Raw genomic sequence first — 13,598 nt, forward strand, 5'->3', positions numbered from 1 at the left:
GCGTTGTGTGCGTCGGCGTTATGTGTGCGTCGTGTGTGATGTATGTGCGTGTGTGTGTCGTGTGTGTGTGATGATGATGCTGTGTCGTGTGTTTTGTATGTGCTGTCGTAGCTGTTATGTTATGTGTGGTGTGTGTGATGTGTGCTGGTGTGTGCTGTGTGCTCTGTGGTGGTCGCGCCATCCTGCACATCGTGTGTGTGTCGTGCTGTGTGTATGTGCCGTGTGCGGTAGTGTGTGTGCGGGCTGGGACTTGCTTAACACATGTCGAGTTAGCACGGCAATCACAAGCAGCTTTTGTCCCGACCTACACGTTTATCTATTGCCCTCGTTGCAACGTACCGAATACAAGCAGTTCGGGAATTTCGACAGCGCACAACAGCGCGCCGCTGTTGCCAAAGTAGCAAACGTACCACGTGTGTGTTGACGACCGAGTAATCGTTCCGCTAGTGGAGAATGCCGATGTCCGGTAAAATATCTCGATCGTCGATGGTGAAACAAACAGCATGCAGCAAAAATACATCCGCGACACGACTAATCTAGCTATCAACGGAGTTTCACCTCATATTCATACACGAGGTTTACATTTGTTATATATCGATTAGCCGCCAAAACAAACTCGATTGGACATAAAAATAGCACTAACATACGGGTAGATAAATGGCAATTTCCCATTACATACTCGCGATACATTCAACGCTTAAATCCCAAGACCATTGCCGACCCATTAAACATTACACGAATTTTTATCCAAGTAAAGTACAGTTAGGCCCCCTTTCCCATTTGCATGCTTCCTCTCTTTTTTTATCTTCTTTCATATTATTATTTAAATTTGTTTATCTATTTTTATTCTATCTGTTTTTGACTCTTTTGTTGTTCTAATATTCAGTTCTGCTTGTGTGTTATATTTACTCTATATTTTTTTAATTGTATTAGACGCGCTTATTATAATCTACAAGGCGCTTACTATCTTTTACGGTAGTAAATGTTTATTGGGGGATATCAATCTGTTCGTGATCTTTCTCCCACAAGTTCTCTCAATCTTAACCCAGCATCAAATGCCCGCTCTCTCTCTCTCTCTCTCTCTCTCTTCTCTCCTCTCTCTCTGCTCGCTCTTACATCGTTACCGGTTTTAACACGCGAGCGTCTGTTAGCCATTATTAGTCCGCCGCCCCGATGATCGAGCTTACTCTAAAAAATAGCCCCTTGTTTACTAGCATTACCGTGGATGCAGCCACATTACTGCCAAATTGCATATCAGCTAATAGACAGGCCCGTGTCACGAGAGAGTGGTTACGGAACAATACTAAATAGTTTTAATAGAGGCGGGATGAAAGTGAAAGTTGTCTTTATACATCCAACGACGGTTATGTTCGGATACGCACTCTTTGTCTAGAATCCTGTTCTGACTTTACTCTCTGTCTGGCATGGTATCGCAGTCACGCATTCTCAGGCAATACAGATTACACAACTATTATGTAGTCTCTCTTGCCCCCCTCCCGCCTGACCCAAATTCTCCAAACACAGTTTTTGAATCTCTTTTTTTTGGTTAATATTTGATATTAAGTGCGTCTACCATTGTGTGGCCGCATCTGTCATAGAAAGCCACTGCACGATGATAGAGAGAGATACATCGATAACCCATCACATGCAACGCAACCTCGTTTCCCAGAGAGATCTCGTCAACGATTAAGGAAATCTAAGCTGTAAGATTCGAGTGTTTCCTACCGAGTGTTTGTGGCACAACGTTAAACAGTAGATGTGTATCAGGGATGTGTGCGTGTATCTATAGAGCGTGCGCGTGGGGTGGCCCCCTCTCTTCACTCTTACTACACTGCGCAGCAACAGGACGTGGCTGTTAAAGCCGTAAACAAGCAGGCAACGCGAGAGAAGTTGTTTAAGATCTGCTATGAAATTCAGCTCGCTAGTGCTGATGTACGTTAGATAGCAGGGCAACCCGACCCTCCCTCCCCAAAGCAACATGGCTTATAGCTAACACATACAGTCACTGTGCGCATCCTTCACCCTGCATCCACCTCACGTCTCCTACCCTGCAATACTTACAGTCCGCTAAGAACGCCTGGGAGGTCTTTTATGTCGCTCATCCAATAATCTCAGGTGTTAATCAATAGAGATTCTCGCTTCGTTATCTATTATTACACTCTCCACTAATTAATTATTGACATTCTATTCATTATCTTTAACACATTCTAACATATCTATTAATGACGTAATCATGATACTATAACCGAGCAAAAGTCATCGTGTAAGAGATGGGAGCAGTGAGAAATGTAGAAAGTAAGAGTAGAAAGTAAGAGATGGGAAGAGTGAGTGGGTAGATCGTGGTTGCAAACAACTAATCATAACACCAAGATTTACAGGGGTAGAAATGAACTTTTGAACACGGGAGCCCAACGGACTCCCTACCCTCAAAAAGAGGGAGTCCGCAGCAAAATGAGGAAGTCCGCAGTCTGAGGTTCAAAATTTAAGATATTAACAATAACACATGGGCTTATTGTAAAGATTCATGCGGTTGCACGTCTGCCGAATTTTCTTTGGACATTAGCTGAAAAAATATGGTAATTCCGCGAGGCCGTGCTCTGGAACGAACTAGTTAGTATGGCAGAATTTTCAGGGAATCACACGGACTCTTGCATATATGTCAAATCAGGGAGTCCGACAGTAAATCAGGGAGACCGACAGTAAATCAGGGAGTATTTGACTCCGAACTCCCGTTAATCCCCTGCAAGATTGAATAAAAATAAATTAGTTTTTCGTCATCCTTCATAACACCAGAATGTTGATCAGCAGTGATCGTTTCCCTGCAAAAATAAATGTGAACTGACGTATGAATTTCAATATAATTTCATAAATTTATCCCCCCGAATTTGATATTCAATGAATTTTATAAAATTATAAAAAATGATTCCTCCCAAATGTAATTCATAAAATCAATATGAAATTAAGAAAATAGGGATTTTTTACGATAAAAACAACCCCAACTCTAGACATATATAGCTGTACAGTATTGCTTCAGTGCTCTACTAGAAGCAGATGCAACCAGCGAAGGATAGCGTAACAAGACGCCTCGACATAGCCTGAACTACGCTGATCATGCGAGATGTACTCAACGTATTGATGCGTGCATATTTTTTCCCTCTCTAGCCACGGCACGTTCAACCTTGCTAACTGATGTAACTCAAGGCGAAAAACGCAAAATCGGAGATTTGGCACGTTCCATCGTTAACCCGACACTCTACAACGATCAACAACTCTCACCACGTGCTGCTGCTGCTGCTGCTGTTACTGCTGCTGTTACTACTGCTGCTGCTTCTGCTGCTGCTGTTACTACTGCTGCTGCTTCTGCTGCTGCTGCTACTGTTACTACTGCTGCTGCTGCTGCTGCTGCTGTTACTACTGCTGCTGCTTCTGCTGCTGCTGTTACTACTGCTGCTGCTTCTGCTGCTGCTGCTACTGCTGACTCAGAATATATCCGATTCAACACACACACCATCGGCGCGTTTACTCGAGTCATATCATTGTATACTCCAGATATACCCAATATATATATACATACCTAAAATTATTATTGACTTACAAGCCAATACCACATAAACTACATGCATGTAGACATAATAGTACTCTAGATAGCAGACTGATATTTGACTTCTTGCATTACATTAAAATTGTAACGTGTTGTTTGCTTGTAACGTGCATGTTCGATTTAGTATGGAAATTTACACACATGAATCATGGTTAAATAGGTGTGTGTGTGTGTGTGTGTGTGTGTACAATGTTGCGAGGCAAGTTGGCTCAGACACAAAAACTGGTTGTCACGACAGCAAGTGTCTAGTACGTACCAGTAATTGCACTCCTGTCATTATAAGCATTTATGCCATGCACTTGATTCTTGAACCGTGTGAAAAAACACATACTACAAACCGAACAGCCTGTGACTACTAGCTGCCACCAAACGAGAAAACAATGCAGGAATGTTACATTTCAGGTCCGTGAAAGTGTGCACGCGTCAGACAGCCATATACACACCATGTCTCTTTTAAAACGGTGCAATATATGATTACATCTTACCACCTCATAAATAACAGGTTGCCGTATTGAGGGCGCATATAGATGAGTGTATAAATGATACCCCATATTCAATTACTGTTCATTTTATATTATATCAGGAAAATTCCATTAATGCAAAATATACACCATAATAAACATTAAAATAATAGTACTTAGTAGGGTACCTTAATTATCATTTTATAATAAATTAATACAGAGAAGAGCACAGAAATTACATGTTTACAGTTTATGTTAACAGCTTATAAGTTATATGTGGTCTCGATTTAAATTGTGAATATATGTATAAAAGTTTCGCTGACACTTAGTCAGAACCATAGTCAGAACGATCTAACCTACCCTGAAGCATTTTGTACGAGGTACGCGTACAGTCGCTCATTCTCCCTTATCACCACACACATCTCAGAATTCCTACGCCTATTACTAAATATACCATTTAAAGGCGTGCATTATTAAAGTATGGACCACGAACAGGGGGTGAACTGTGCGGGAAACTAACGGACAAAACATGAAAACGATTAGTAATTTACACACGTATACCTCATTATGAACATAACAATAACACTCACCCGCGGTTACACGCCAGTAAACGATGTTATCCATAGATTCTCACACCGGGGAAGTGTGCTATTAGTAAATTATGTCATTAAAATAATTACTAACATATTTATAAATCCAATAATATAATCATTTGGTTTGCCGATCACAAAATGTGACACCACATACGTAATAATAAAGTAAATTCCAGGTGTGCTGCGTGCACAATAATTATATTATAATATCAAGCGTACATAAATAATAGGATTATGTAGGCCTATTCTCTATTATGTACTCTTGATATTATATATATATTCTGCATGTACGCAACACGTGTTATATATATGCGGCAGCAGGACTTACCATGTTCAATATATCATATATCCACGAAATCGGCAAAAGCACGCTTTATGTCGACTTGAATAGGAATAATCCTAATTCGCTCAGCCAGGTATAACAAACCGCGATCACATATACCGGTACTTATAGTTATACTTATAGTTATAGTTACGGCCTCACGGATCGCGTTCTAAACGTTTTCAAATCAATGAATTGAGGCGTCTATACAGAGAGAAAATTGCGATTGAGTTTTCGTTACCAGTTCAGTTCAACGCAGATAAGGAGTAAACAGTAAACAAGAACAATCAGTATTTACCTGCGCCTCACGGCACACTGCAGACGAAACGAACACACTGCAGCTTATGTTCAAGTTGAAGTTATGCGTCCAGGACAAACTAAGCGATAAAGTAAAATTTTGGCAAACTTGTACTTCTTATAGTCAACATTACATAGAAATCGTCCAACCAACATATTACAACTAAATCTAAAAAATTACAAGAAGTATTTGTGCTACATTACATCTAGTTATTGATTCCCGCGATACTAAAACATTTCAGGTAAAAACATTGCACACATCCATAGGTTATGTCTGGCACTGTTATGGTATCACGAGACAAAATGGCGACTTCGATTTACAGGGAGTCTACCTGGGCGAGAAGAGATGGCACGGAACCGCTTCTACGGGGAGCGACTTCTGGCATCAGCGTCAATAACGATAGTGATGATATAACGGTATGTTCGAATGAACTGTTACAAATTACGGTGTCTATTCGTGTAGCCGAACAAATGTTAGACGTGTACACTGTACTGTATGGCGATTTTACATTTTTTCAGCGTTACAGTCTCAGTCTCTCACTCTCAGTCTCTGTTTATACGCCTGTCATTCACGCACTACTCACAAATTTTCTTACAATCTAGGTTGTGTATTCCGAGTTTGTTCATCATATTTACCTTCATTTCCCACCTAATGGCGTTACTTGACGTTCCTGGCTCGTTTGATGAGGTTATCATGCACTTGACTTGGTAAAACCGTCCGTGAAATGCAGTGAAACGCCGCTAAAATTAGTTTACTAGTACTACCCAAAAGTTATCGCACAGTATGTCAGTATGGTTTGTTCACTGTCCTTAAGCTGGTTGCGTGTGTCCTGCTACTCTTACGTTGTCTGACTGATCCTGCTCATTGTCAAAACATCTGTGCTACAACTGTGACAAATCCCACACTAATTGACACACTGCCATTCCGGTTTAGACAATGCCTGTAGCTGGGTGCTAATGATTGCCAGTGTGGTTTGTGTTTGTACACTGATTGCGTTGAGGCAGCTGTACTGGTAGCCTCCTGGCCTGGAAAAATCAACCTGGGTAAATGCAGTAAAATCTTGTTAGGTGTAGAAGAGATATCGTGTAATAATGCTGGTGGATGGCGAACAGATGTGTTGAGCACATCAAGAAACTAGGTGTGGAATATATTCTTATGCAGTACCAGTTTTTACCTGTGTGGTTATGAGTAGTTCAAATTTTAACCTGCTCTGTGTTCTTATTGCATCTTAAATACACCAGGTAAAGTGTGGTAGTGAAGAAAGTTGCTGGCTCTTATCTGTGGCTGTGATAACATGTCACAGCATATATATATTCATCATGAGCATCGCTTTCTGTAGTTTGACAGTAGCAGCATTGGAAGCGCGGGCGGTGCGAGAGATTCAGGATTCCTTCACACTAGACGCCGTCAAAGAAACTCTAGCAGTTCCAGTTGCGAGTCAGTAGACAACAAAGTCACGGCGAATGGTCACTTGCTGTCAAGCCGCTACGAGGTACAGTTGACCGATGCGTTACTGTAGAGTTGATATTTTTCATGATATTGTGACTTAATTAGATTATTGTTTGTAGGGATCATATCGTGCTAATCATGTGTCGTGTTTTCTCTTAAGAGTTTAGACTATGAAGAGTGTGAGAATACCCTGTTCTTGGAGGAAGAAAAGCAAAAGGGATATAAGGTATGCAATACCCTAAAGTTATATGTCTTGTAAAGTTATGTAGCCACTCATAAGTGAATTAAGCGTGTGTGTGCATGTGTATAAGAGAAAGAAGAATAGACAAGATTGCCAGAGAGATATAAATGTTGTTTCTATGTATGTAAGTGTATTATTTAGCAGAATTTGAATATTGTTATTTGTTATCGTAATCTGACATTCATGAGTTTGTGTGTCCTAAACACAGCAGTCAGATGAATGTTGAAGATTACAACCAGTTAGTAGTAACCTTGGGTGAATTATCATATTTTTTATTTAAATCATTATTAATTAATTGATATTGTTGTTGCTGTAGTTTGTCGCGTGGAGGCAGGCTAATCGCTGGTTCGTGATGCTGGTGGTGGGAGTGCTGACAGCGATGGTTGCTTGCTTCATAGACATCTTCATCCAACTAATCGCTTCCTTCAAGTACAAGAACATCAAACACTGTATCCTTCACCTGCTAGACTCGCAGCCTTAACGCTACCCCAGCACCAGCGCAAAACCTGCAATATCATGTGATGCACATGATAGTAGAGTTTAGGATGTTCTAAATTCACGTGGAGTAGAGCAGCAGTAGGTTTAAATAGATTCAAAGGCTTATGTGTATTGAAGCAGCTATATATAGAGTTGAAAAACACTTATTCCTTACTTGGATGTCTTTGGTGCCATTTCCCAAGGTGAAAAATGGTCTACCGTTTCACGCCGACAGTTATTGGAAGCGTAAAGATTTATTCCCGTAGTAAAAAAAAAACCACTGTGGTTTTGTGTATTAACTACGGAAACACTAAATAAGTACTAAGATGTCCAAGAAAAACAGAAACGTTCATTGCTTGTCCTGATTTGCATTCCTTTGCAATCACCTACGGTTCGTAAAACCAGTGTCAACTACCTAATTGTTTTCACAGGGAGTATAATCAGCCATATTCCCCAGTATAGTCTGTCGCAATAGTTTAGATAGCGATTAGTTGAGTGTGACATAAACGAGTCTGGTGGGGGTTGAGCGAACCCGTAGTAGTCGTAGCTGAACAAGTTTTGTGGATTAATTCGACTGTGGGAAGTTACATTTGCCGCGGCTGTTTGCACTGAAGGCTATCATATAAATCACTATAATTCGTCTGACAGGTTGCCCCACTAATCCTAGTATACGGAATTTTAGAAATGAAAGTATTCCCTCCACCCCCCAAAAAAATACCATAAAGAAGTTATGGAGAAGTGCAACTAAAGTAAACGCTTGCCGCAAGGTTTTCCCCGCCGACTTCTTTCGATGTGATGTTGTTTGAATGTTTCTTAACATGGTTAAGTCATGGATCGCTGTGTGGATGAGGGATGTCTACTCTACCCCTACCTCATGTGGCTGGCATTCAATGTAGTGCCTGTGGCTTTGGCTGCCATACTTGTTACGTTTGGCGAGGTAGGTAACAATTAAGAATAGCAACAATAATAATTTTTTATAATATTCATAATCTAAATAATAATTAATAGCCCCATAAGGTTCATCATCCCAATAAGATCAAAAATCATTTTATACAATAAGATAAAATGAAGTAATTTGATAAATCTAGAATGCCGCTAACCAATGCTTTAATTGTATAACTAATTAGGATTAATTAATTAATTAATGCTTGTTCATCTACACAGCCATGCGCCGCTGGGAGTGGAATTCCTCAGATCAAGTGTTACCTGAACGGAGTGAAGGTTCCTTACGTTGTGCGGTTCAAGACGCTGGTAGTCAAGGCTGTAGGTGTGATCTTATCCGTCTGCGGGGGACTGCCTGTTGGCAAGGTATGCCGATACGACTGTCTCCCACTCTACTGGAGATGGGGTTATGTGGTAGGGTTAATGAAAATAACATAGTAAACATTAACATTGAAATGACGTTAGAGCATTTAGCAGTATCATGCAGTGAAAACTCCTGTGTTCAAGAGTTTTCTGTATTGTCGTTGTTTCATGTTATATATGTCTAATCCTGATCTACTCATCAGCTGGTCATGAAGTTGCTTTGTAAGCTCGTGCTGTTGAACTAGGAAAGTTATTTTCAATTAAATTCAAATGAATTATAATTTATATGCAGGCGTTGACGGCAGTGCGATGACTTTAGTTTGAGAGAGCGCGCGAGTGTATTGTATGGTCATGAACGTTTGTACGTTGTTTATTGCAGGAAGGTCCCATGATTCACTCCGGAGCAATCGTTGCTGCCGGCGTGTCACAGGGTAGATCAACGACATTCAGACAAGACTGTAAGGTAATACACCGCTAATGATCCCGTGTCTCTCTCTACCTCGCCACCTCTAATCAGGATTAGTCACTTTAGAAGAACAAAGGGTGAAATGGATGTAAGATTGATGTTAAAATGGCAGAGAAGTTTGCGTGCACGCCGTGCGATATATCTCTCCTCGTCGTTAGCTTGGAGAGAATGAGTGTAGGTTTCGCCCGATGATGAGTCATATCCTTGCTCGCGTAGTAACGTTCGTCTGCACGCGTGCGGTGGGATGTTGTGCAGACATGAATGGCTCCTGACTGAACAGCTATGTGAGCGTCAGTCAGACTGAGGGCTGGGTCGTCACCGCGACAATTAAAAGCTATGAGAGGTGCAAGAGGTTTCGTAAATGAAATTTCAGTGTGACTCGAATAGTTTCAGGGTTTTTAGATTCAAAATTTAAAGCCAGGGTGTTCAGATTGTGCTTAAAAATTTTTTCATACACATAATACCAATTAACACCAAAAATACATAAATAAAAGGGTTAATTGTTATCTTCCACTAATTACTGTCTTCTGTTATTCTACTGATACTAATTAAAAGATACCATGTTTGTAAAGCTTTGCGCGACACATGTATTTTGCACAACAATTTACATTGCACACACATTTAATTGACAGCTTGCTGTCACTGATTTACAAGCTGAATACATTCGTTGGCACAAGCATTCAGTACCATGCGTGCAAAGCAAATATTTGTCAATGCAGTAAAAATACACCATTAGCTTAATTATTATTGGGGGATTCTAGCATGGACTTTCTTCATGTAATGAAACGGGAAAATTGAAATAATGAGCTGAAATGTTGGTTAGTTATGCTACACGTTTTATCTCTCGCTTTAAATAGTGTAATCCTAATGTTTACGTGTCATGAGAAACTCAAGCAAGATAAAGTATATATAATATAACAACTTTTAATTACACCTAATGTTATCGCTGGTCTCATTTTTTTAATGCGATAGAAAAACAGAGGAAGAAAGATAGAATGGAAGTACGACGATTCCAGTAATATGTTCAGTATCAAGTGAAATCGTGTCTGCTTTCAGTTGTTCTCCTACTTTCGCACAGACCATGAGAAGCGTGACTTTGTGTCTGCCGGCGCCGCTGCGGGCGTGGCGGCTGCCTTCGGTGCGCCTGTTGGTAAGTACCGAGATGAGATCGAACATTTGGTACAGCAGGTCAGAGTGCCTAAAGTTAGCTTATCGATATCTTTTGTTTTAGTTTACTAATCGTGTCTGTTTCGATCCTTCTCTTTTTTTATCTTCTCTCATTTTCTGTTCAGCTTGTCATTGAAGACAGACAAGCTACACAGATTATACTTGTATAGACATAACCTAACCAAAGATTGTTAGAATCTGAGCAGGGTAGGGCGAGGGAGACTGAAGTAAATGCTAGATTATCATTATGCTTCTCATACTGAATGTCATCTTGTCTTTAAAACAGGTGGTGTTCTGTTCAGCTTGGAAGAAGGTGCAAGCTTTTGGAACCAGAGCCTTGTCTGGGCAATTGTACGTCAATCTCAATTTATTCTTACACATCAAGCTATTAAAAATAATGATGATGATGATGATGATGATGATAATAATAATAATAATAATAATAATAATAATAATAATAATAGTAATTGATAAATTTAACAATACAGTAATAATAATATGAATCATATTATTATTATTATTATTATTATCATTACTATTTCTACTACTACTATGACAGTTTTTCTGCTCGATGCTCGATTATTATTATTATTGATATTATTATTATTGTTACCATGACAGTTTTTCTGCTCCATGATCTCCACCTTCACCCTCAACGTTGTGCTGAGTATGACGGAGACCGGTCAGACGGGAGAACTCTCCAACCCTGGCCTCATCAACTTCGGCAAGTTTGAGGTAAGCCGGCCGTCCGTCTGCAACGCGCCGCTCTCTCCCCTGTCGAATCTATTCTTACTTTTCACTCTTGTTGCCTTCTGTTTTATACACGAATAAGGGAGAATAATGTAAAATGTAAAAAAAATTAAAATAGATAAAATAAATCTCAGTGCTCAGGTATAACTATAGCGCTTCTTGAATATATTCTACTTGTTTTGGATATGAAGTAAGAGATGAAGGCATAACAATATGTCACACTTTAAATCTTTGTAATGAAACTCAAGAAAAGATTTGCTTAGAAATTAGCGAGCACGCCCTGCAATGTCTTTCCTCGTCTGGGAGAATGTCGTTAGTTGGGAGAGAATGAGTGTAGGTTTCGCCCGATGATGAGTCATATCCTTGCTCGCGTAGTAACGTCCGCCTGCACGCGTGCGGTGGGATGTTGTGCAGACATGAATGGCTCCTGACTGAACAGCTATGTGAGCGTCAGTCAGACTGAGGGCTGGGTCGTCACCGAGACAAGCTCGGAGCGCGCGTTAATTATGAAGTGCGATTGCAGGGGGGGGTGGGGGGGGAGGGGTTCGTGAGGGTGGTACCCCGGCTCGCTGCCGCGTGGTCGGGTGGAGGTTGATGACGCGGTTCCTGGTACGGAAGCGCGGTTTCAAACCTCGGAACTCCGCTCGATGTCTGCAGACGATAAAACTTCCTAACCCTTCGTCGCTCGGCGGCGGCGGAGGCAGCGTGTCTCGTTAGCACCCGTTCTCCTAACGAGACTCGCGGCTGTCTTACCTCGTTAGTCTCTGCGACTAATGCGTGTTTTTTTTCCGGCGGCGGCAGAACATCGTTTACCAGTTCTGGGAGATCCCGGTGTTTCTGCTGATGGGAGCTGCTGGCGGTCTTACCGGCGCCCTCTTCAACCACATCAATTACAAGCTGACGATATTTCGGATGAGGTAACGATGACCCTTAATTAACAACCCTTTTTAATTGCCGTGTCGCTCATTACCGGCTGCCCTGGGAAACGAGTGTTGCACCGGTTTTGGAATCGCTGGTGCGTGAAGTGTCGCTTGATGGGTTGGGCTCACAATGGCATTGTTCACCGTGACTGATACTCAAGTGTGATGATATATAGCCATTAACGCTGTAATATATGGTACCATGTTACATTTGATTAATTTTACATTTACATTTATTATCGCATATTATTTTTACATCGCATATATTATATTTACGCGGTTTCTAGTTTCTACTACTTCATTGGCGTGTAATCTTGTTGGTTTGTCGCAGGAAGCTGCACAGGAAGTGGATGCAGATAGTCGAGGCGATGTTGGTTTCTGCGACGACGTGCACGGTCGGATTTCTCATGATCTATGGAATTGAAGACTGTCACACCGTCGGAACTGACCCTATCCAGTATCCACTGCAGGTGCTGCAACCTTCATTACTACATTAATGAGCTTCACTAGACTAGATATTAGTGGCGAGGTGGTGAGGGATTATTATTCCTACATCCCTACCTCACTGTTCCTCATTATCTCGCTCGTGTGGATAACAATAGAATTGATAGAATATACATTAGTATATACATTATATACATTAGTATATACATTATATACATTATTATATACATTAGTATATACATTATTACTTATTATATACATTAATATACATTCGTCTATACATTTATCATTATTATATCATTAGTATTCATTATATCATTAGTATATACATTATATACATTATTATATACATTATATACATTAGTATATACATTATATACATTATTATATACATTAGTATATACATTATATACATTAGTATATACATTATATACATTAGTATATACATTATATACATTATTATATACATTATATACATTAGTATATACCATTATATACGCTTAGTATATACATTTATCCAAAAATTACATATCATTGTTATTACATTACATACCATTAGTATATACCTTAGTATCTACATTATATACATTAGTTAATACTTATATCAATAGTATATACATTATATACTTATTATCCATTAGTATATACCATTAGTATATCTTATATACATTATTATATACTTATATAGCCTTAGTATTACATTATATACATTATTATGATACTTAGTATTACATTATTAGCATTATTATATACTTATATACATTGTATATCCATTATCATACATTAGTTATACATTAGTATATTAGCACTTATATACTTAGTATATAACATTATATACATTTAGTAATACTACATTATATAGCATTAATTATATACATTATATACATTAGTATATACATTTATACCTAGTATATACATTATATACATTATATACTTTAGATATATACATTAGCATACTTAGTATACACATTAGTAATCATTTATACAATTAGTATAGCATTATATACATTAGTACAACATTATTACTTAGTATACATAGTAATATACATTTATATACATTAGTATATACATTATTACATTAGTATACATTATATCCATTAGTAT

At 39.3% G+C, this 13,598-nt stretch overlaps 2 protein-coding genes across 5 annotated transcripts in view; one reads left to right on the forward strand and one right to left on the reverse strand.

Moving 5' to 3' along the window:
• The window catches only part of LOC106813067 (ephrin-B1-like), a 16,143-nt gene extending 9,863 nt beyond the window's left edge, over positions 1 to 6,280 (reverse strand). Inside the window, exon 1 of one of the 4 annotated variants that reach the window (XM_014817115.1) lies at positions 5,924 to 6,280. The gene's annotated coding sequence lies outside the window, so the exon portion shown is untranslated. The other 3 variants (XM_014817113.1, XM_014817116.1, XM_014817114.1) reach the window with 3 other exon arrangements.
• The window catches only part of LOC106813060 (H(+)/Cl(-) exchange transporter 7-like), an 18,843-nt gene continuing 10,654 nt past the window's right edge, over positions 5,410 to 13,598 (forward strand). Inside the window, exons 1-12 of the mRNA XM_014817104.1 lie at positions 5,410 to 5,691; positions 6,615 to 6,767; positions 6,885 to 6,950; positions 7,282 to 7,414; positions 8,270 to 8,379; positions 8,607 to 8,750; positions 9,127 to 9,210; positions 10,270 to 10,363; positions 10,667 to 10,731; positions 11,002 to 11,115; positions 11,932 to 12,047; positions 12,382 to 12,520. Coding sequence (XP_014672590.1) covers positions 5,545 to 5,691; positions 6,615 to 6,767; positions 6,885 to 6,950; positions 7,282 to 7,414; positions 8,270 to 8,379; positions 8,607 to 8,750; positions 9,127 to 9,210; positions 10,270 to 10,363; positions 10,667 to 10,731; positions 11,002 to 11,115; positions 11,932 to 12,047; positions 12,382 to 12,520 — 1,365 coding nt within the window. The 5' untranslated portion in view covers positions 5,410 to 5,544. The remainder of the gene's footprint in view (positions 5,692 to 6,614; positions 6,768 to 6,884; positions 6,951 to 7,281; positions 7,415 to 8,269; positions 8,380 to 8,606; positions 8,751 to 9,126; positions 9,211 to 10,269; positions 10,364 to 10,666; positions 10,732 to 11,001; positions 11,116 to 11,931; positions 12,048 to 12,381; positions 12,521 to 13,598) is intronic.

This window comes from Priapulus caudatus, unplaced genomic scaffold (genome assembly GCF_000485595.1).
Source record: "Priapulus caudatus unplaced genomic scaffold, Priapulus_caudatus-5.0.1 Scaffold721, whole genome shotgun sequence".
Taxonomy (NCBI): Eukaryota; Metazoa; Priapulida; class Priapulimorpha; order Priapulimorphida; family Priapulidae; genus Priapulus; species Priapulus caudatus.